Below are 24,752 nucleotides of genomic sequence, written 5' to 3' on the forward strand. Positions count from 1 at the left end.
TATATGTCTCTAACCAGTTCTTATGAAAATATTCTCCGGCTAGACTCTTCTGTTTATCTTTACCTGCTGTACTACTCATATCTCCCATCATTATACCTTTCATATAACTGTTACATTTTATCCTGGAATCCACAGTTTGTTCTTGTATGTCATGTGTTTCCTCTTCCTCTCTATCATATGTTGCACGTAACTTTAAAGATCAAAGTTTCCGTAGTGCTGTTTAGCATGTTCATGTTAGCACTGTTTCATTTAATTGCATCAATTTCTAAATGTCCTTATCCTGATTTTCTTGTACATTGTTTCAATGTCGTTTTCATCGTCACCATGTTCAAGTCCTGTGATTCCTTCATACGGTGTTTTCTGCTGGTTCTAATATATTAATATTCTAGCACATCATTTATTCTATTACATTTTCCTTTTTGCCCTCTCTATTCAATATTTCATTCCATATCGCCATTCTCAGGGCATAGATTTTGTTTTTCTAATCTTATTGTCCCCCCATGAACCATGGACCTTGCCGTTGGTGGGGAGGCTTGCGTGCCTCAGCGATACAGATAGCCGTACCGTAGGTGCAACCACAACGGAGGGGTATCTGTTGAGAGGCCAGACAAACGTGTGGTTCCTGAAGAGGGGCAGCAGCCTTTTCAGTAGTTGCAAGGGCAACAGTCTGGATGATTGACTGGTCTGGCCTTGTAACAATAACCAAAACGGCCTTGCTGTGCTGGTACTGCGAACGGCTGAAAGCAAGGGGAAACTACAGCCGTAATTTTTCCCGAGGGCATGCAGCTTTACTGTATGATTACATGATGATGGCGTCCTCTTGGGTAAAATATTCCGGAGGTAAAATAGTCCCTCATTCGGATCTCCGGGCGGGGACTACTCAAGAGGATGTCGTTATCAGGAGAAAGAAAACTGGCGTTCTACGGATCGGAGCGTGGAATGTCAGATCCCTTAATCGGGCAGGTAGGTTAGAAAATTTAAAAAGGGAAATGGATAGGTTGAAGTCAGATATAGTGGGAATTAGTGAAGTTCGGTGGCAGGAGGAACAAGACTTCTGGTCAGGTGACTACAGGGTTATAAACACAAAATCAAATAGGGGTAATGCAGGAGTAGGTTTAATAATGAATAGGAAAATAGGAATGCGGGTAAGCTACTACAAACAGCATAGTGAACGCATTATTGTGGCCAAGATAGATACGAAGCCCACACCTACTACAGTAGTACAAGTTTATATGCCAACTAGCTCTGCATATGACGAAGAAATTGAAGAAATGTATGATGAAATAAAAGAAATTATTCAGATAGTGAAGGGAGACGAAAATTTAATAGTCATGGGTGACTGGAATTCGAGTGTAGGAAAAGGGAGAGAAGGAAACATAGTAGGTGAATATGGATTGGGGGACAGAAATGAAAGAGGAAGCCGCCTTGTAGAATTTTGCACAGAGCACAACATAATCATAACTAACACTTGGTTTAAGAATCATGAAAGAAGGTTGTATACATGGAAGAACCCTGGAGATACTAAAAGGTATCAGATAGATTATATAATGGTAAGACAGAGATTTAGGAACCAGGTTTTAAATTGTAAGACATTTCCAGGGGCAGATGTGGACTCTGACCACAATCTATTGGTTATGACCTGTAGATTAAAACTGAAGAAAATGCAAAAAGGTGGGAATTTAAGGAGATGGGACTTGGATAAACTAAAAGAACCAGAGGTTGTACAGAGATTCAGGGAGAGCATAAGGGAGCAATTGACAGTAATGGGGGAGAGAAATACAGTAGAAGAAGAATGGGTAGCTTTGAGGGATGAAGTAGTGAAGGCAGCAGAGGATCAAGTAGGTAAAAAGACGAGGGCTAGTAGAAATCCTTGGGTAACAGAAGAAATACTGAATTTAATTGATGAAAGGAGAAAATATAAAAATGCAGTAAGTGAAACAGGCAAAAAGGAATACAAACGTCTCAAAAATGAGATCGACAGGAAGAGCAAAATGGCTAAGCAGGGATGGCTAGAGGACAAATGTAAGGATGTAGAGGCCTATCTCACTAGGGGTAAGATAGATATCGCCTACAGGAAAATTAAAGAGACCTTTGGAGATAAGAGAACGACTTGTATGAATATCAAGAGCTCAGATGGAAACCCAGTTCTAAGCAAAGAAGGGAAAGCAGAAAGGTGGAAGGAGTATATAGAGGGTCTATACAAGGGCGATGTACTTGAGGACAATATTATGGAAATGGAAGAGGATGTAGATAAAGATGAAATGGGAGATATGATACTGCGTGAAGAGTTTGACAGAGCACTGAAAGACCTGAGTCGAAACAAGGCCCCCGGAGTAGACAATATTCCATTGGAACTACTGACGGCTGTGGGAGAGCCAGTCCTGACAAAACTCTACCATCTGGTGAGCAAGATGTATGAAACAGGCGAAATACCCTCAGACTTCAAGAAGAATATAATAATTCCAATCCCAAAGAAAGCAGGTGTTGACAGATGTGAAAATTACCGAACTATCAGCTTAATAAGTCACAGCTGCAAAATACTAACACGAATTCTTTACAGACGAATGGAAAAACTAGTAGAAGCCAACCTCGGGGAAGATCAGTTTGGATTCCGTAGAAACACTGGAACACGTGAGGCAATACTGACCTTACGACTTATCTTAGAAGAAAGATTAAGGAAAGGCAAACCTACGTTTCTAGCATTTGTAGACTTAGAGAAAGCTTTTGACAATGTTGACTGGAATACTCTCTTTCAAATTCTAAAGGTGGCAGGGGTAAAATACAGGGAGCGAAAGGCTATTTACAATTTGTACAGAAACCAGATGGCAGTTATAAGAGTCGAGGGACATGAAAGGGAAGCAGTGGTTGGGAAGGGAGTAAGACAGGGTTGTAGCCTCTCCCCAATGTTGTTCAATCTGTATATTGAGCAAGCAGTAAAGGAAACAAAAGAAAAATTCGGAGTAGGTATTAAAATTCATGGAGAAGAAATAAAAACTTTGAGGTTCGCCGATGACATTGTAATTCTGTCAGAGACAGCAAAGGACTTGGAAGAGCAGTTGAATGGAATGGACAGTGTCTTGAAAGGAGGATATAAGATGAACATCAACAAAAGCAAAACAAGGATAATGGAATGTAGTCTAATTAAGTCGGGTGATGCTAAGGGAATTAGATTAGGAAATGAGGCACTTAAAGTAGTAAAGGAGTTTTGCTATTTGGGGAGCAAAATAACTGATGATGCTCGAAGTAGAGAGGATATAAAATGTAGGCTGGCAATGGCAAGGAAAGCGTTTCTGAAGAAGAGAAATTTGTTAACATCCAGTATTGATTTAAGTGTCAGGAAGTCATTTCTGAAAGTATTCGTATGGAGTGTAGCCATGTATGGAAGTGAAACGTGGACGATAAATAGTTCGGACAAGAAGAGAATGGAAGCTTTTGAAATGTGGTGCTACAGAAGAATGCTGAAGATTAGATGGGTAGATCACATAACTAATGAGGAAGTATTGAATAGGATTGGGGAGAAGAGAAGTTTGTGGCACAACTTGACCAGAAGAAGGGATCGGTTGGTAGGACATGTTCTGAGGCATCAAGGGATCACAAATTTAGTATTGGAGGGCAGCGTGGAGGGTAAAAATCGTAGAGGGAGACCAAGAGATGAATACACTAAGCAGATTCAGAAGGATGTAGGTTGCAGTAGGTACTGGGAGATGAAAAAGCTTGCACAGGATAGAGTAGCATGGAGAGCTGCATCAAACCAGTCTCAGGACTGAAGACCACAACAACAACAACAACAACAACAATCTTATTGTTCACTAACACACAGGACTGCCGTCCGCAAAAACTGCCTGATTCATGTGGAGATATATTACAGTGGAATTCTCCTTCAGCGCCGGCCATACTTTCAAGAGGGTCTTTCACGTAGTTGCTTTCCGTTGCCCTACACATCCTTTGCCGTTGTCCTCAGCAGGGCTATCCGCTTTCTCAGTTCAGGGCAATGATGGTTCCGCAGCTTGCTACCACTCATCCGTCTGTCGAAGCGGCAAGTGGTGGGCAGTTGAACAGAGGGTGTCTCCTTACATGAGGCGGTGCTCGATCGATGCGTCGTTGGGCATTCGCACAGCGTCTGTAGGGACGCTTTTCCTCTCAACCAGTACCTACAGAGACGTTAGAACCAATGATAGCACTTTTTAGATCCTGCGTTCCTACAGAGTGGGGCAAATAAATGTGACCCAGAGTTGCAGAGTACAAAGAAACCCACCAAAGGAAAGGAAATACAGTATTAACCTGACTATAGTAGATGTTGAAAGTGACCATTATTCATATCTTGGCACTTCTGGACTATTGTCAGCAAGTTGCTGATGGTGGTCGAAGCTGGACTGATGGAATTGCTGCAGTCTCATCCGAGGTGTTCTGCTGCAGTCCTTGAAGGCTATGAGGGTTGTTTCGATACACTTCAGACATCAGAACTTCCCAAATAAAGAAACTGCACGCTGAAAGATGAGGTGACGTGGTGGGCAATTAGGGCACGAACAGCCTGACCCCTGCTAATAACTGGTGAGGCACGAGTATACTGTAAATGTGCTCCAAGATTCTGCTGGCTGTATGGGGAGTAGCTCCATCCTGTTGGATGTAGCTGTAGAACTTTTCCTCCGTCAATGCTCCCACAAATGGTTTCAAAATGTTGGCAACTTAACGCACCCAGGTCAGTATCTGATGAAAGAAGATGGGACCAATAATGTGGCATGCATATCAAACCCTAACGTTCTGATCATGCAGTGGTGTTTCGGGAAAATTATGCGGACTCTCCGCTGGCCAGAAACTGTGATTCAATGAGTAGACGAAACCACTCCGGTGGAACCAGTCTTCATCATACCCAAGTCATTCATTGTTATGTCAGTGAACAGTTAGTCACAAAACTGGAGTCGCATGAATAACAGACATGTGGTATGGATGTATGTGCAGGTCCAGACGGAGTATTCTTCTGCATGACCGACGTGATATGCCGGTCTCTTGTGGCAGGCGTGTGATTGATTTGATAGGGCCCTGAAGCATCTTCTGGTGAACTCCAGCTACGTTTCCTGGTGTGCAGGGACATTTCAGAATGTTTTTTTTTACTTTTTCATAATAGATCATGTCTGACGCCATTTTAGGGTTAAGCGTTGCATGGCAGTATCTGCTGCTAATTTGCCTACATTAAACTTCCCCACAAACAACTGACCATACTGTTTACTCGATTTTGTTGTCACATACTTTCCACAATGAACACCCAGTGCTCCACTGTGAACACCATCGCCCCATTTCCACTGCTCCACTCACACTAACACTCCCTGCACCATGCTCTGGACTGGTGTTGACCACGAGTCGCGCGTACACGTGGTGTAAGAGTCACAGGGTGTAGTTATATGCCTACATTCACGTCCAATCGTATCCACTCCTCCGACTAGTTTATTTGCCCCACCCTGTATAATATTTGACTTTGGCAGATTCTTCGTTTTTCCTATTTTTAAATATGGAGGTCTGTTACTCAGATCGAACCCGGTAATCAAAAAAGTGACTACATTGAATAGACATGCGACAAGAGGCAATCGACCGTTTTTAGATTGAAGTCAGCTGAAAGGTATACCTGCTTAAAGGAAGTCCCTCTAACTAGGTGTTCACCTTTTGAGGATGTAATGTTTCCAAGTAGAGAAGGAATTAGCATATTTCATCAGAATAGAAGAGGTATTAGGGGCAAAGTTAGTGAACTGCTTATAGATGTTGTCTCTGAAATTATTGGTATATCAGAGCACCACTTAAATAATTTGACAATTCAGAGGCTTCCTTGACCAGGATACAGATTAGCTGCCTGTTTTTCAAAGAGTTCCTTGTGGGGTGGGGAGCGGCTGTGTGTGTTAAAAACAGTATTCCATTTGAGTCCATAGACGTATCACGGCACTGCACTGAACAGATATTTGAATGTTGTGCAGGGGCAGTTGAATTTAGTGAAACTAAACTTCTAATTGTTGTTGTTTTTAGGTTCCGTAACTCTGACTTCAGAGCATTTCTCAAGCTAGAGAGTGTTCTTGATTCACTTTGTAGGAAGTATCATAAATCAGTTATATGTAGTGACTTCAATATAAATTTTGTATATGATGGTGCAAGAAACAGGATGTTGGTAGATCTCATAAATTCAAATGATCTGATGCAAACTGTTTTTTCTAACTAGGGTGCAGGGGAACAGTAGCACAGATATAGACAATACTTTTATTCATTCTTCATTGCTAGATGGGAATTCTGTTAGTAAAAGGGGGAATGGATTTTCAGACCATAATTCACAAACTTTAACACTAAAACGCTTTTGTACTCAAACAAATGTCACATATAATTACAAACTAAGTAGGCAAGTTAATCCAAAAGCAATACACGGGTCAAGCAACAAGAGTGGCAGGATGTTCATGCTCTTTGAGAGTTGCTTTCCATTAGAACGTTCTAAACAGGGCACTAGCTGTAATAGGTAGCCTGGGTGGCTGACTAGTGGGATAAGGATATCATGCAGAACAAAGAGGGAATTATATCAAAATATTAGAAGTAGTCACAATCAAGCTGCAGTAGCCAATTACAGACAGTATTGAAAGGTGCTTAAAATGTTACTAGGAAGGCAAAGAATATGAGGTGTGGAAATAGAATATCGAATTCACAGGATAAAATTAAAACCATATGGTCAGTTATGAAGGAAGCGTCTGGACAGCAGCACAAGGTCGACGATATTCAGTCAGTTCGTAGTAATAATTTTTCTGTTACTGATAAATCAGATATATGTATAGTATTTAACAATCATTTTCTGAGCATTGCTGGTGAATTAAATACAAATTTAGTTTCTACAGGGAATCATATAACTTTCTTGTCAAACGTCTTCCGAGATTGATGTCTGAAACACTTCTTTGTGACAGAGACATGGGGGGACTGAGTCAATAATTAAATCACAAAAGACTAAGGACTCTCATGGTTATGATGGAGTGCCTAGCAGAATATTAAAGTACTGTGCTGCACATGTTAGCCCTGTATTTAGCGACATTTGTAATTTTTCTTTTACGAATGGCCAGTTTTCTGAACGATTAAAGTATTCAGTAGAAAAACGGCCCGCATCTCGTGGTCGTGCGGTAGCGTTCTCGCTTCCCACGCCCGGGTTCCCGGGTTCGATTCCCGGCGGGGTCAGGGATTTTCTCTGCCTCGCGATGGCTGGCTGTTGTGTGGTGTCCTTAGGTTAGTTAGGTTTAAGTAGTTCTAAGTTCTAGGGGACTGATGACCGTAGAAGTTAAGTCCCATAGTGCTCAGAGCCATTTGAACCATTTTAGAAAAACAGCTTTATAAAAAGGGAGAAAGATGTAACGTAGATAACTTTAGACATATTTCTATGATATCAGTGTCTGTTGAAGTTATTGAAAAGGCTCTGTATGTAAAGATAATTGTGTGCAACACTGGCTCGGTTTCACATAGCGTAATTCATGACCTGAGGTCATGGCTTGTAGAAAATAACCTAACGCTAAATCACAGTGAGACCAGTTTTTACAGTTTCCAACACACAATTCAACAAAACCTGACTTTTTCATTTCACGGAACAGCTCAAATTTCTAGGTGTTCAAATAGATACTAAACTGTCGTGGAAAGCCCACGTTCAGGATCTTGTTCAAAGACTTAATGCTGCCATTTTTACTATTCGAACGGTCTCTGAAGTGAGGGACCGTTCGACACGAAAATTAGTCTACTTTGCTTATTTTCATTCGCTTATGTCGCATGGTATTATATTTTGGGGTAGCTCTTCTCTTTCTAAAAGGATATTCTTGGCACATAAACTGGCGGTTCGGGCAATAAGTGGTGAAAATTCACGAACCTCTTGTCGACTCCTGTTCACGAGTCTGGGTATTTTGACATGGCCTCTCAATATATATATTACTTACTGTCATTTCTTGTTAACAGTATTAACTTATTCCAAAGAATAAGCAGCTTTCACTCAGTTAATACTCGGCAGAAATCAAACCTGCATTTGGATCGGACTTCCTCAACTCTTGTTCAGAAAGGTGTGCAGTATACTGCTGCATCCATGTTCAATAAGCTACCACTCGAATTCAAAAGCCTTAGCAGTAATCGACACGCTTTCAAAACTAAACTGAAGAGTTTCCTCATGGGTCTACTCCTTCTATTCTGTTGAGGAGGTCCTTGAAAAATTAGGCTGATTCTTGTTGTATTGTTGATTGCGTTTACTTAAGCTTATGGGCTTTTTCGGGTTCATATACATTTTATTTTTATCCGTTATTACTTTTATGTTGTAATTTCATGTACTGGCACTTTCCATGACCTTGGAGTATTCCTCCTCAATTTAGTCCTACGGAACTTGCGTGTAGATAAAAATAAATAAAATTAAATTCGATGTCGGAAAAGTCACTGACACAGCGAACTACAATATGACGTAGGGGGCAAGATATTGGACGAAGCTACCGGTGGCAGAGCTTAGGAGCCCAGTCTCGCGGACATTGCCTCAACGCACGAGGAAAGCCAAACACCAGCGACAGCTATCCACGCTCTGGGCCCCGAGTATACATGGAATAGCAGAACAAAGATCAGTCCATGACTTTTCACGAAATAGTCACCCAGCAATAGCGAAGTGCTACTGCATATCAACAGCATGACGAGTGCTATGTTCGTAATGGGATCGTTCCTAGTAGAGAGGAAAACTATTCTGCCGGAAAATATACTGCCTAGAAACTCTCAGAAATCACTGTGAAGAGTATGTGGAAATAACGAATTCTCTTGTGTGTGTTTTTTGAAAGACATCATGTTTACGCCAGTGACTCCACTATTGCAGTTTCGGCCTTAGGCCATTATTAAATGCAGATGTTTTGGCTTTAAGCAATACATTCGTAGCGCTGCGTAACAGCGTAACAACAAATGACAACGACATATAAATGTGTCAGCCTGCATAAAGTTGACATTGCTTAAAGCCAAAACATTTGCACTTGATAATGGCCTAAGGCCGAAATGCAATAGTGGAAATAAAAGTTTAACAGTCACTGGCGTAAACACGACGTCTTTCAAAAGATTTTACATGTCTGTGAATCCCAGTTATGAAAAGTCTTGTGTGTGTGTGTGTGTGTGTGTGTGTGTGTGTGTGTGTGTGTGTGTGAGAGAGAGAGAGAGAGAGAGAGAGAGAGAGAGACACGGCCGTGGGGGGGGGGGGGGGGGGGGCAAAGCGACGGCCAGCATCCATATTACACGTAGACGGCTAAAATCTTCACTATACCTCTATTAACAGCAAATTATTTCGCTCCAGAACGTCCACTGAGGAAGACTTTTAGAGCTATCTACTTGAACATTTCGATATGCAATACAGGTTCACGGAAAACAAGTAAAGTTGTCAATTGTTGCTCATTTCTGTAGAGGTGTCTGGCGAAGTTGTCAAATTGAATGGTTCTTAGTATGTGCCTACAATTTCTCTTTTCATCATCTGTGTACCGCGTAACGCGTGTCCTTGGCTACATTTTCCCAGAAATTTGAGGCCTTGGGAGCAAGTAGCTTTTCGGAAATGGAAGTACTATCATAGTAAATTTTTGTGACAACCTGCACCACGTACGGCAGACATTGGGATTCGTGGTCGCAAGTTAATTAGATGGAAAAAGAAATTGTTTCCTAGAAGAGTTCTGTTAAGAATATCAAATCAAACATTGGTATTACTAAAGCACTAATACACCAATAAGACTTTATTACCCGCTAAAATAGTAATTTAAGCAAGTATTTCAGAAAATGTCCATTGTTAGAGTTGTCGCATGTGACGGCACTGTAATAATTTTCAGATGACTGAAACACATTTTGAACTCTTGGGACATAATCTGTGGGTCTACTTCTTGTATTCTATACAGTGGACCCATTTAAACTTAACTTTATTGTTAAGCAACAGCTCCACACATTTACAAAATTTATTCGATGATTGCGAATTCTTTGGCATTAGCTGTTATCAGGCACAGAGATACTCTTAGTGACACACGAAGATTTGTGGCAGACCATGATTCCAACCCAGATTTTCTACACATCGCTAGTGACCGCTTTAACCACTTTCGGTAGCTGTGCACGTCCCCTGACCGACCCAACCTTAAGATGCCATACTACGTCTGAGATATATCCCCTAACGATCTGAACTTTACCTGAATTGTCGCAATGGAAAGAATGAGACTACGTGTTCAACATTATTATTGTCGTTTCGTCCGTCTAGGCTTTGTAAAATTAGAATTCTATATGGCCTATGAACTGAAGTATCGCCCGTTTTCTCCATGTTTCAAAATTCTTGCTTTTAAAACTACGAGAACAGCTTGCAAATTACAGAAGAAAAGCTAGAACCTCGTGCTAAGTTTTACGTCTTTGGTTTTCTCAGTGAATATGTTCCGATTCTTTTCAAAAAATCAGCAAAACAGTCATCTCCAACACACTCGTTATCATACCTATATTCAGGTTTTGCCAAACACAAGTCATAAGCGAAAGTTTTGATTTTTTTGGATGCTTAATCCTGTTTAACAACATCTGCTTGAAGAATATATTTGCATCCTTCTCTCGCCTAGTTATCAGAAAAAGCTCGAAGATTTTCGAAGACTAAACAAGCTTTGCTCCGCCAGTTTGATCTTGGGTTGCCCCACGGCTTCTGTGGTTCAGCGGTCGAAAACACGCGGCCAGGCCAGCAAGAAAATAGATACTCCACATCGGTCGTCGACCTGAAACCAGTCCTCTAGTAGCTACCACCAGAGGCGGCCACCGCCAGCTGCGGACCTGCCGGCTTCACCCTGACTGATGCCACCGGGAGTTAAACTGGTGGCTTCCGATCAGGGGATCGTCTGCTGGCCGCCTTCAACCGCCTTCAGGTAGGCTATCAGGGGCTCCACTGTCCGCGACCGGCGCTGACCTGCTGTCAGTATATTGTTCACCTCACAGGGGCACACTCAACTACCGCAGAGCACGCTACGCTGGGGTACTCAATTCATCTGTGCGTGCTCGAATGCTTTCCGTACCGATTCGACAGCCACTCCAGGCGACCTGGCCGGCTGCGGAGAGCTGCTTTCTAGCCTGGGCGCCTCACAAGCCTTGTACTGCGCTACTCCACTGGATTGCTCAAACGTATCCTTTTATCAACTGCCACTGGCTCGACACAGCGACGCAGCTTGCTGGCCGTTAGATGCGGCCACTTACTGAGCTGAACGAGACCAAATGGTTCAAATGGCTCTGAGCACTATGGGACCTAACTTCTGAGGCCATCAGTCCCCTAGAACTTAGAACTACTTAAACCTAACTAACCTAAGGACATCACACACATCCATGCCCGAGGCAGGATTCTAACCTGCGACCGTAGCGGTCGCGCGGTTCCAGACTGTAGCGCCTAGACCCGCTCGGCCACTACGGCCGGCTGAACGAGACCAGCCGGCGTTTTGGGGGCGATGACCGCCATCTGACAAGACTACGTCTGTTGTGTCTCTCGTTCTGAATAAATGTATTTATTAATTACGATTTTTTTATTTTCTATCGGAAATACACCAGGCTTCATGAACCGCCATCTTGAAATTAGGCACTCAGCTCCATATCCATACATAGCAGCGTAACTTACCTTATAAGTCATCCTTATACACCATTTAGTTGGCGAATTTTCTTACAATTTCTTTATTCTCACTGCTGCAAGCATGATGACCGTTGGTTTAGCTATTTTAATGATCCTTCATTATGTTTACCTGTGCTGCCCCTGAAAATGTATAGAGCATGAATTGTAAATTTATAACGCTTTCTTCCAGCTGTAGCCAGGCAATGGTGACCACTGTGCGATTTTCTAATCAACTAACCCTCTGGGCAATTCTGTTGACATTATTTAAAACCACTGTCGTCAGACGGGGTTTGCGACACTGGTTACTTGCCTTCTGCTAAGAAACTCACTCGCTGCATTTTAGCTAGGTGCACGGCGAGCTAGGAAAAGCCGACGTGACGACTAATAAGAAGCAGTCCTACTCTTTCCCTCCCTGACCTAGTAGGAGTACATCAGATGTGTAGCCATGAATGTATAAATAATAAAGCTTAGAGGCTCAAGGCATTCATTCGTGCTACTGTTCTCTCTACATGCTGAATCGGGAAAGGGCAGGCTTTTCACTTTCAGGCAAAATACGATTAAGCCTTGGTGATTAAGATCTGCTTGCTTGCTGCCTGCTGACGGAGGGGTTCGAAAACTACATCAAAGCAGGGAGCTGGTGTGCGGCCAGCTACTGCCCTCTGAGCGACTTTGGCCGATGGATTGCAAGCTGTCTCCGTTACAGCTGGGTAAACACTACCACGCGACATCCTATCCACCTAAATGTGATCGGCCATCGTCCCGGTCGACCCCTGGTCTGCTGCTCGGCAGCGAACACCTCGTGTCGGCTATAGCAACTAAGAACGTCACGACCACGCGAGGGGATGCACAGCCGGCAAAATTACGGAGCGCCCTCTGTTTCCGCCTACTGGCGACCCGTAGAGCATTCGGTGACTGCGGCCGCGATCCAGGCCAACGGGCAAGGTATGCGCTGCGCTATTGGCGTGTCAGCGAGTTCCGCACCCAGGCTTGTTTGCGTGGCGTGAACGCTCCAAGACAGGACTTGCAAACCCAGCAGCAGAGTAACGAGTGCCGTTGCGTTGGTGCGTAAAACCTTTGTATTAGCTCCTATTTTGATGTTGTTACCTTGCCAAGTAAGTTATTACGGACTGGACTTTTGCCGTGCTCTTCTCAATGTACCCCTTGAGTGACAGTGTCCAATCAAGAGTAACTCCCAAGTACACTGGGAAAAGGTAGTGTGTTAATCTTGTGTCATTCCACCAGACATTAATCATCGGTAAAGTAGATGCCAGACTGAGAATCCTAAAGAAATGCAGTCCGGAAACAAAGGACGTAGGTTACAGTACACTCGTTCGCCCACTGCTGGAATACTGCTCACCGGCGTGGGATCCGTACCAGATAGGGTTGATAGAAGAGTTAGAGAAGATGCTCGCTTCGTTAGAGGATCATTTAGTAATCGCGAAAACGTTACGGAGATGATAGATAAACTCCAGTGTAAGACACTGCAAGAGAGACGCTCAGTACCTCCGTATGGACTTTTGTTGAAGTTTAGAGAACATACCTTCACCAAGGGGTCAAGCGGTATATTGCTCCCTCCTACGTATATGTCGCGAAGAGACCACGAGGATAAAATCAGAGAGATTAGAGTCCACACAGAAGCATACCGACAATCCTTCTTTCCACCAACAATACGAGACTGGAATAGAAGGGAGAACCGACAGAGGTACTGAAGATACCCTCCGCCACACACCGTCAGGTGGCTAGCGGAGTATGGATGTAGATGTAGATGTAAACATTCAGTTCTCGCTTCGCCTCCTTGTTGTTAAGATGGAATAGGCAAGTCTGGGTCTTACTAGGACTGCGTTTCAACTGATTTTTATTGTAATAGTTGGTGGGATTTTCCAGGTTCTCAGCTAGTATTTCCTCAATATCCTTGTAGTTTGATGCCTGACCTGCTACTGCCCTATCATCAGCATAAATGAAAGATCTTGACCGCGGACTAATAGGCTGGTCATTTGCATAAATATTGAATAACATGGCGGCAAGAACACTGGCCTAGAGAAGCCCTTTTTTTTGTAGTCGCCATTTGCTCTTTTTACCCTGGAACTCAACAAAATATCTTCTGTTAAATAAAACTGATTTGAGTACAGCAATGAGTTGAGGGCTTTTTGTTATTTTTTTCACTTTCACAATGAGATTTCTGAGGTTGATGGTATCATACGCTGCCGTCAAATCTTTAAACACCACCCCTGTAGCTAGTCTTTTCTTAAACCGATCTTCAGTATACTGGGTTAGGCTGAGAGATTGACTGGTACAAGATTTGCCAGGCTGAAATCCTGCTTGCTCTTTTATTAGGATGCCCTCAATCAGCTCTTTCAATCTGTTTAGTATCAGTCTTTCAAACAGTTTGTGAGTTGTATCTGCCGATAACTCTTAGGATCTTCTGGGTCCTTACCAGGCTTAAGAATTGTAATTATTTTTGCCTGCCTCCAGATTTTAGGGATGCGTCCAGCTGCCTAACAGCAGTTCGTAAACTCCAACAGCCACAGTTTAGGGCGAACACCAAGATGTATCAACTGTTCATTTTTAATATCACCTATGCCTCCAGCCTTCCCAATCTTTAAACTTTTGATTGATTCGTTCATTTCTGATAATGTAAATGTCTAAGCGAGTGTTTCATCATTTTCTTCTTGGGAAGCATTTAGTTTTCTCGTATGCCCTTTCTTCAGTCTGTGTTCCACTTTACCGTTTTTCAGCAACTGGGAGGCTATTTCGTTTGCTGTAACGCGAACAAAGCCTGGTGTACCTGCAGATATACCATCTAGCTGTTTGAGCAGTCTCCAGGCTTCCCAACTACTGGGTCATGTAAATGTTTTCTACAGTGTGTTGGCACTTCCGTCTTCTATTTTCAATCATTGTTGTTATGACTTCTTCGCCCGCCTCCATTGTTTCTGGGAAGAATGGGTTGGCGTCATAGATAGCACAATACGTTTCGTATTTCTCTTTTGTCTCTTCACTGTACCCTGGAATGTACGATTTTCTACATCCTCTCGGTATGTTATGCCGTGCACAGTATTTTAAAGCTTTAACAAACTCACTGTAGTTGTCTGGTAGAGGCTGAAGAAATGAAAGTTTGTTGTCCACTCCTTTCGAGAATTCTTACCAGTTAACTTTTTTTGAAATTAAATCTGTTTAGAACGGGAAGCTCTGTTGGTTGTATCACTGGGTTGATTTTGCAGAGTACTGGCCGGTGCTGGGACTTTGGGATGGGATTCAACACGAGCTTTTGGCTTACGTTTGCAAGAGTATTGTTGGTGAAACATTGATCTGGATTATAGACTCTTTCCCATCTACCGCTGTTGAATGATGGAGGCTGTTTTGGATCGTGGATCAAATGGAGCTTGTTGTTTTCAGCCCGCTGTTCCACTAGTTCCCCATCTTTGTTAGTTTATGTATATTCCCAGGCCACATTGTGACTGTTGAAGTCTCTCATTAATATGTCTGGTATATTCTTGTTCTTTCCCAGGGGTGTACTGAACTGATATGGTATGCTGGGCGGATAATATACAGAGTGGATGTTTATGTTACCCAGACTTACAGAGACTATTTCTACGCTATTCTGATTACTAGTTCTACCATCTGTGATTCTTTGATAGTTCTCGACGAGAACTGCACTTCCGTATTGTTCATGGGGAATCTCTTTGACTAGCTGCATGCCAGGTATTCTTAGCCTTGTGGAGTCTGGCCCTCTGTGCGTTTCCTGGAGGCACAGAACATGGCACCCATAACCCTTGCACATATATGAAATAAGAACTTGTTTTGTATGTGACAGTTCTTCTGTGTTGAATGAGATAATTGTCAGTGTTGGGTCTGAAAGGAACCTTTTGTGATGTCTCATTTTCCGCATTCTCATGAGGTTTGTAGTCGCTGGGTAGAAAGATTAGCCGGTTAAGTGCCGTTGCCCAGGGCACAGATATTTCTCACTCTTCTTGGAGACTCTTTCTTTGTCCCCCTTGTGATTGGTGCATGAGTATAAATGATGGTTTGTAGCGTTACTGCGGTGACCGAGCGGTTCTAGGCGCTTCAGTCCGGAACCGCGCAGCTGCTGCCGCTGCAGGTTCGAATCCTGCCTCGGGCATGGATGTATGTGATGTCCTTAGGTTAGTTAGGTTCAAGTAGTTCTAAGTTCTAGGGGACTGATGACCTCAGACGTTAAGTCCCGTAGTGCTCAGAGCCATTTGAACCATTTTTTGTAGCATTATTGGAAGTAGTTGAACTCATAGGTGGATATCCCATGGGCACAATTACTGCATCATAAAAAAAGAGACCATAGTTAATATAAGGACTAAATAAATGAAAATAAAAGTTATGTTCTTGTCTTTGATACATCGTGGACGCTTCACATCGGGTGATATCATAGTAAATCATTTATGAATATGGACAGCTTGTGACACATTAGAAAACAAGCAGATAATATTAAATTACAAATCCAGTAATAAGAGTCGAGGGGCACGAAAGGGAAGCAGTGGTTGAGAAGGGAGTGAGACAGGGTTGTAGCCCATCTCCGATGTTATTCAATGTGTATATTGAGCAAGCAGTAAAAGAAATGAAGAAAAATTTGAAGTAGGAATTAAAATCCATGGAGAATATATAAAAACTTTGAGGTTCTCCGACGATACTGTAATTCTGTCAGAGACAGAAAAGGACCTGGGAGAGCAATTGAACTGACAGTGTCTTGATAGGAAGACATCAAGAAAAGCAAAACGAGGATAAAGTAATGTAGTCGAGTTAAATCAGGTGATAATGAGGGAATTAGATAAAACAATGAGCCATTTAAATTAGTAAATGACTTTTGCTATTTGGGAAGCAAAATAACTGATGATGGTCGCAATAGAGAGGATATAAAAAGTAGGCTAGCAATTACAAGGAAAGCATTTCTGAAGAAGAGAAATTTGCTAACATCGAGTATAGATCCCCCCCCCCCCCCCCCCCATTAACCATGGACCTTGCCGTTGGTGGGGAGGCTTGCGTGCCTCAGCGATACAGATAGCCGTACCGTAGGTGCAACCACAACGGAGGGGTATCTGTTGAGAGGCCAGACAAACGTGTGGTTCCTGAAGAGGGGCAGCAACCTTTTCAGTAGTTGCAAGGGCAACAGTCTGGATGATTGACTGATCTGGCCTTGTAACAATAACCAAAACGGCCTTGCTGTGCTGGTACTGCGAACGGCTGAAAGCAAGGGGAAACTACAGCCGTAATTTTTCCCGAGGGCATGCAGCTTTACTGTATGATTAAATGATGATGGCGTCCTCTTGGGTAAAATATTCCGGAGGTAAAATAGTCCCCCATACGGATCTCCGGGCGGGGACTACTCAAGAGGATGTCGTTATCAGGAGAAAGAAAACTGGCGTTCTACGGATCGGAGCGTGGAATGTCAGATCCCTTAATCGGGCAGGTAGGTTAGAAAATTTAAAAAGGGAAATGGATAGGTTGAAGTTAGATATAGTGGGAATTAGTGAAGTTCGGTGGCAGGAGGAACAAGACTTCTGGTCCGGTGGCTACAGGGTTATAAACACAAAATCAAATAGGGGTAATGCAGGAGTAGGTTTAATAATGAGAGGAAAATAGGAATGCGGGTAAGCTACTACAAACAGCATAGTGAACGCATTATTGTGGCCAAGATAGATACGAAGCCCACACCTACTACAGTAGTACAAGTTTATATGCCAACTAGCTCTGCAGATGACGAAGAAATTGAAGAAATGTATGATGAAATAAAAGAAATTATTCAGATTGTGTAGGGAGACGACAATTTAATAGTCATGGGTGACTGGAATTCGAGTGCAGGAAAAGGGAGAGAAGGAAACATAGTAGGTAAATATGGATTGGGGGGAAGAAATGAAAGAGGAAGCCGCCTGGTAGAATTTTGCACAGAGCACAACATAATCATAACTAACACTTGGTTTAAGAATCATGAAAGAAGGTTGTATACATGGAAGAACCCTGGAGATACTAAAGGTATCAGATAGATTATATAATGGTAAGACAGAGATTTAGGAACCAGGTTTTAAATTGTATGACATTTCCAGGGGCATATGTGGACTCTGACCACAATCTATTGGTTATGACCTGTAGATTAAAACTGAAGAAACTGCAAAAAGGTGGGAATTTAAGGAGATGGGACCTGGATAAACTAAAAGAACCAGAGGTTGTACAGAGATTCAGGGAGAGCATAAGGGAGCAATTGACAGGAATGGGGGAAATAAATACAGTAGAAGAAGAATGGGTAGCTTTGAGGGATGAAGTAGTGAAGGCAGCAGAGGATCAAGTAGGTAAAATGACGAGGGCTAGTAGAAATCCTTGGGTAACAGAAGAAATATTGAATTTAATTGATGAAAGGAGAAAATATAAAAATTCAGTAAGTGAAACAGGCAAAAAGGAATGCAAACGTCTCAAAAATGAGTTCGACAGAAAGTGCAAAATGGCTAAGCAGGGATGGCTAGAGGACAAATGTAAGGATGTAGAGGCCTATCTCACTAGGGGTAAGATAGATACCGCCGACAAGAAAATTAAAGAGACCTTTGGAGATAAGAAAACAACTTGTATGAATATCAAGAGCTTAGATGAAAACCCAGTTCTAAGCAAAGAAGGGAAAGCAGAAAGGTAGAAGGAGTATATAGAGGGTCTATACAAGGGCAATGTACTTGAGGACAATATTATGGAAATGGAAGAGGATGTAGATGAAGATGAAATGGGAGATATGATACTGCGTGAAGAGTTTGACAGAGCACTGAAAGACCTGAGTCGAAACAAGGCCCCCGGAGTAGACAATATTCCATTGGAACTACTGACGGCCGTGGGAGAGCCAGTCCTGACAAAACTCTACCATCTGGTGAGTGAGATGTATGAAACAGGCGAAATACCCTCAGACTTCAAGATGAATATAATAATTCCAATCCCAAAGAAAGCAGGTGTTGACAGATGTGAAAATTACCGAACTATCAGCTTAATAAGTCACAGCTGCAAAATACTAACACGAATTCTTTACAGACGAATGGAAAAACTAGTAGAAGCCAACCTCGGGGAAGATCAGTTTGGATTCCGTAGAAACACTGGAACACGTGAGGCAATACTGACCTTACGACTTATCTTAGAAGAAAGATTAAGGAAAGGCAAACCTACGTTTCTAGCATTTGTAGACTTAGAGAAAGCTTTTGACAATGTTGACTGGAATACTCTCTTTCAAATTCTAAAGGTGGCAGGGGTAAAATACAGGGAGCGAAAGGCTATTTACAATTTGTACAGAAACCAGATGGCAGTTATAAGAGTCGAGGGACATGAAAGGGAAGCAGTGGTTGGGAAGCGAGTAAGACAGGGTTGTAGCCTCTCCCCGATGTTGTTCAATCTGTATATTGAGCAAGCAGTAAAGGAAACAAAAGAAAAATTCGGAGTAGGTATTAAAATTCATGGAGAAGAAATAAAAACTTTGAGGTTCGCCGATGACATTGTAATTCTGTCAGAGACAGCAAAGGACTTGGAAGAGCAGTTGAATGGAATGGACAGTGTCTTGAAAGGAGGATATAAGATGAACATCAACAAAAGCAAAACAAGGATAATGGAATGTAGTCTAATTAAGTCGGGTGATGCTAAGGGAATTAGATTAGGAAATGAGGCACTTAAAGTAGTAAAGGAGTTTTGCTATTTGGGGAGCAAAATAACTGATGATGGTCCAAGTAGAGAGGATATAAAATGTAGGCTGGCAATGGCAAGGAAAGCGTTTCTGAAGAAGAGAAATTTGTTAACATCCAGTATTGATTTAAGTGTCAGGAAGTCATTTCTGAAAGTATTCGTATGGAGTGTAGCCATGTACGGAAGTGAAACATGGACGATAAATAGTTTGGACAAGAAGAGAATAGAAGCTTTCGAAATGTGGTGCTACAGAAGAATGCTGAAGATTAGATGGGTAGATCACATAACTAATGAGGAAGTATTGAATAGGATTGGGGAGAAGAGAAGTTTGTGGCACAAATTGACCAGAAGAAGGGATCGGTTGGTAGGACATGTTCTGAGGCATCAAGGGATCACCAATTTAGTATTGGAGGGCAGCGTGGAGGGTAAAAATCGTAGAGGGAGACCAAGAGATGAATACACTAAGCAGATTCAGAAGGATGTAGGTTGCAGTAGGTACTGGGAGATGAGAAAGCTTGCACAGGATAGAGTAGCATGGAGAGCTGCATCAAACCAGTCTCAGGACTGAAGACCACAACAACAACAACGAGTACAGATCTACCAGGAAGTCTTTTCTGAAAGTATTTGTGTGGAGTGTAGCTATGTATGGAAGTGAAACATGGACGATAAATAGTTTATACTAGAAGAGAATATAAGCTTTCCAAATGTGGTGCTGCAGAAGAAAGCAGGTTAGATGGGTAGCCCACGTAGGTAATGAGGAGGTACTGAATAGAATTGGGGAGAAGAGGAGTTTGTGGCACAACTTAACTAGAAGAAGGAATCTGTTTGTAGGACATGTTCTGAGGCATCAAGGTATCATCACTTTAGTATTGGAGGGAAGCGCGGAGGGTAAAAATCGCAGAGCGAGACCAAGGGATGAATACACTAAACAGATTCAGAAGGATGTATGTTGCAGTGGTTACCCGGAGATGAAGAAGCTTTCACAGGATAGATTAGCATGGAGAGCTGCATCAAACCAGTCTCTGTACTGAAGACCACAACAACCACAACAAAGCCTGTAGTAAAATGTTAGTAGTTAGATAAAACAGCTACCAAATAAATTTTTGGATGATTCTCAAAAGAAGAATATGTTAGTATTAGTAATTCAGTAGAATTCGTATTTTCCCGCCATGTTTATTTGATATAAGAGAAAGTCTGAGTGATCAGACGTGGAGTCTGCCACTGAACATCACTGTCAGTGACTCTGGCAAGGTTAAAGCAAATATAGAGTGGTTTAAGATACATTCCCGTCTCAGGTTGCGAAGTATACAATAATGGCGTTTATCCGTTGTGCGGCAGACAGTAAGAAACAAAACCAAACTTGTTGATAGAAAAATAGCTTCTGAATTACAGCATAGAGAGGGTCATATCTATACTTGTGATACTTTACAAATACAGCGTCCCACTGGAACAGACGATGTTGTGTGAACGCACCTCTAAGAATATAATATTATGGAGTAGGATACGTTAGTTACAACAACCAGGTCGTATATCTGAGGGGTCATCTCAGAAACACATGAGCAGCATTTCCTTAATGTTGCCTGATTTCACTTATCAAAGTCCATAACAAGGTATAAGTAGTGGAAACATCTCTGAGTCATTTTCCAATAATTTAACAGGACTCCTAAAGATTGCCTTGCAAAGCCACGTGAAGCCATAGATTAACTCATGATTAAGAGGGAGTGGGGGGAGGTACCTCGTGCCCTAGTTTTGTAAATATTGTAATTTGGCTTGGAATTTCATATTTTATAATTCCGATAAAGATATTTATTGTTTTTCTTATTTCCTCTACCAGATTTTATAAATAGCCTATATACGTGTTTCAGCTAAACTTAATACGTTAAAATAAGTCTAATGGCGGTCATCATAAAGTCAAGCTACTTAGTTGATGATGTGACTTGGCAAGGAATGTGTTATTCCGTAAATTATAACATTTCGGCAGTGCAGATTCTATGGGTATTGAATTTCTTTGTGTGGGTAGCAACAATGGTCTGAACAGTTATTCATTTCTCTTTGGTTTCTGATTGTTTATTGTTTGTTTTTATTCAGTGACGTTTTGTCCAGTGTTAGAGACAATTGTGATTGAAAATGCACCGTCACTCTCTTACTAAGAGAGATGTATTAGACGTTTTGGAAGAATCTATAGATTCTGAAACTGAATTTGGTGGTAGTGATGAAGCGATGCGTGAAACTGAGGAGGACTGCGTTGTCTGTGAGGAAGCAGACAGTGATGGTGCGCAAACCTAATCTAGAGGCAAACTCTGGTCACCTGCAAGAGATGATGACGCTGTCGATGATATCAATGAGAAGTATTTTACAACCACTTGAGAAGTTCATACGTCGAGACCTCCTCATATCATAAGACGAGTAGCTCCAAACGTAGTGAAATAGCGAGAAGGGATAAGAAAAGAAGGGAAAGCAGGAGCAATAAGAGAATCATTTGAAAATATTTTTTTCTCCAGAAAATGTTAACATCATAATAAAGCATATCAATGAATAATCCACCCAAAACAGGCAGACTTCAATTCATGGCATACATACATATATATAGTTACGTACTATTACGGGAAAGGAGGGGGGATAGTAAGTCACTTATTCCCTATTTATGGTCCAAGTTTGTTATACTGCTACTATGAGTAGAATTAGATTCCGTCATCTTATTAAAATAGTAAGAGACGCGAAATTAGCGCAAGAAACGTGCCAGGGTTACTGCAATACGAGAAGTATTTGATAAAATGAATGACTTACTGCTGGGATGCACATTGTTACTGATGAAATGTTGTCATTTTCTGTGGCAGCTGGCCCTTCAAGCTCTTATTGAGGAAAATAACTGGAAAGAATTGTGTACGTATATTAATGCTCAGAGACTCTGAAACTAGATATGTTCTCAGTATGGAGCCATATTATGGGAGGGAAAATAATAGGCCACAACAATTAAATTTAGCTGCAGCTGTTGTGAAACTCCTGGTTGTTCCTATACATAATTCAGGGTGCAATGTCACCACAGACAGATATTACACTTTAACTGATACGGCTGAAGATTCGTAGAGGAATCACAATCTGACTCTCGTGGGAATGTTACAAGCTAATAGGAAGCATATAGAATCCACACAAGATACGGTAGCTGACGCACTGTGACCAATTTTCGTCCAAAGTGCAGGAAGAGGAGGCCGACAAGAGTTTGGCACCTTTCAGCTGGTCGACGGTGACAGAATCAAGGCGCATGCCCTGCAGTCTTTGTCAAACGATTTTACAGAAATAATGCGGTAAAAGAATAATTTTTGCCATACTTATAGCTTTATATGTCAGGTTCATGATAATGTGCCTATCATTTCGTTAATGGACGTAGTTACTGTGGTATTTACGTCGACGGAAAATGGGACCGCTATGATTGCATAATGTATTTGCTGATTATGCAACTTAACTAACGTATTGATTTTTTCTTTAGACTTGGTTAGAGGAGTCTATCTGTCACCAAGCTCGAGAAAATTGGTCTGTTGTCTCAAGCTCACTTGCGATTGCACCGTGCCAGCTGTAGAACCAGAGTAAAATGTCCACAACATTCCACTTATTTCATAAAGGGTTTGAGATATTGCAATGAGATATTGGCAAATGATAGCACGCAGTGAGGAGAGTATTTTACCATATCACTATTATGCAAGACTTCATTATCTATAGTTTTAGTCCAGTAATTACAGACTTTTTCGGTGAAAGAATGTAACTTTTAGGGTGACCGATATCTGGTGACACGAGAAATGGTATGTGTTTTGGAACACAATAAGTGAAGGTATTACACGTTTTTTGTACAGGATGTGCTTTTCCATAAGCTACTGACATTACTTTTCCTTAGTTCTTCACTTAATAAATTTAATAAACCATTGTTTGGCAAGGAAAGCGTTTCTGAAGAAGAGAAATTTGTTAACATCGAGTATAGATTTAAGTGTCAGGAAGTCGTTTCTGAAAGTATTTGTATGGAGTGTAGCCATGTACGGAAGTGAAACGTGGACAATAAATAGTTTGGACAAGAAGAGAATAGAAGCTTTCGAAATGTGGTGCTACAGAAGAATGCTGATGATTAGATGGATAGATCACATAACTAATGAGGAGGTATTGAATAGGATTGGGGAGGAGTTTGTGGCAAAACTTGACTAGAAGAAGGGATGGGTTGGTAGGACATGTTCTGAGGCATCGAGGGATCACCAATTTAGTAGTGGAGGGCAGCGTGGAGGGTAAAAATCGTGGACGGAGACCAAGAGACGAATACACTAAGCAGATTCAGAAGGATGTAGGTTGCAGTAGGTACTGGGAGATGAAGAAGCTTGCAGAGGATAGGGTAGCATGGAGAGCTGCATCAAACCAGTCTCAGGACTGAAGACCACAAGAAAGCCATTGTTTCAGAATTCTGTCGCAAGTGTGACTACTGAACATATTAATGTGTTTTGGCAAAAGTAGCAAATTGTAACATTGCAGTCAGAGAGACGTGTCGGTTTTATTCAAAATTCGCCTGTCATGACCTTCTCTTAAGATTAAAAATGGTTAACAAGCCAAGGGAAAATATGTCGCTGCATTTTCGGTGGAATTTTCTTTAGGTATAACCAAAGCAGAGGTGACAGATCTTTTCGAATTGTTACTATGCAAGTGTTGGCAAGGAAAGGCCCCTCTTAGTATTCACAAAAAAATGCGAGCGTAGGCCTCAGTTTAGAACGGCACTTCCCCTCTGGCGTTGGCATTTCCCCTATAACGCCTGCCCGTATCCCCCCCCCTCCCCCCATCTGCAGCTATCACCACGCACGCCCTCGCCGACTGCACATATACCGGCCACAGTATTCTGCCCAGACATGGACTGAAAGACATCTCAAGAAGAGAATTATATTCCAGTAAATTTGCTTTCAGTGATTCTGGTACTGGAAATATATTACCCCTGCGAAACCCTTCTCCACCACAAAAAATAAAATTTTATGTTGCTGTCGACTCAACATCATGCATTATAACGCTGCAATTGGTTCACCTACAAGAAGAAAACAGTGATAAATTTACACAGTCGGTCAAATGGTGGGGAATCTGTGGAGCAGAGTCTCTGGTGCTGGCTGAGACAGATGGCCCTCGCAGTCGGTGTGGAGAGCCCTCCAGGGCGGCCACCCCCGTGTCCCGCGCCGCCCCGCTGCAAGAACGCGGCGCCCCACGCCTCCCCCGCTGAACCCGCCCACTCACTCTCTCTCTCCGTCCTGTGTCCGCACAGTGGAGGCGGCCTCCCCCCTGCGCAGCCGCTCCCCCACACCCGGCACATTTCTGCAGCAGCACGCTGTAATGAGGTCTGCCAGCGACTGGGTGCCGTACTCACGAGTCAGGCGGCAACTTTTCCTCTCGAGAGACCGCGCAGCGCGAATGGGGCCAGTTTCTGGCGCCGAGGAGAAACCATCCGCGTCGTCTTTCGTAT

At 42.3% G+C, this 24,752-nt stretch overlaps 1 protein-coding gene across 1 annotated transcript in view; it reads left to right on the plus strand.

The window, feature by feature from the left end:
* Positions 1-24,512, plus strand: part of LOC124798091 (E3 ubiquitin-protein ligase BRE1A-like) — a 162,537-nt gene extending 138,025 nt beyond the window's left edge. The window contains exon 2 of the mRNA XM_047261334.1: positions 24,209-24,512. Within this exon, the coding sequence (XP_047117290.1) occupies positions 24,209-24,512 (304 nt within the window). The remainder of the gene's footprint in view (positions 1-24,208) is intronic.
* Positions 24,513-24,752: the final 240 nt, after the last annotated feature.

Source organism: Schistocerca piceifrons, chromosome 5 (assembly GCF_021461385.2).
Source record: "Schistocerca piceifrons isolate TAMUIC-IGC-003096 chromosome 5, iqSchPice1.1, whole genome shotgun sequence".
Classification (NCBI taxonomy): domain Eukaryota; kingdom Metazoa; phylum Arthropoda; class Insecta; order Orthoptera; family Acrididae; genus Schistocerca; species Schistocerca piceifrons.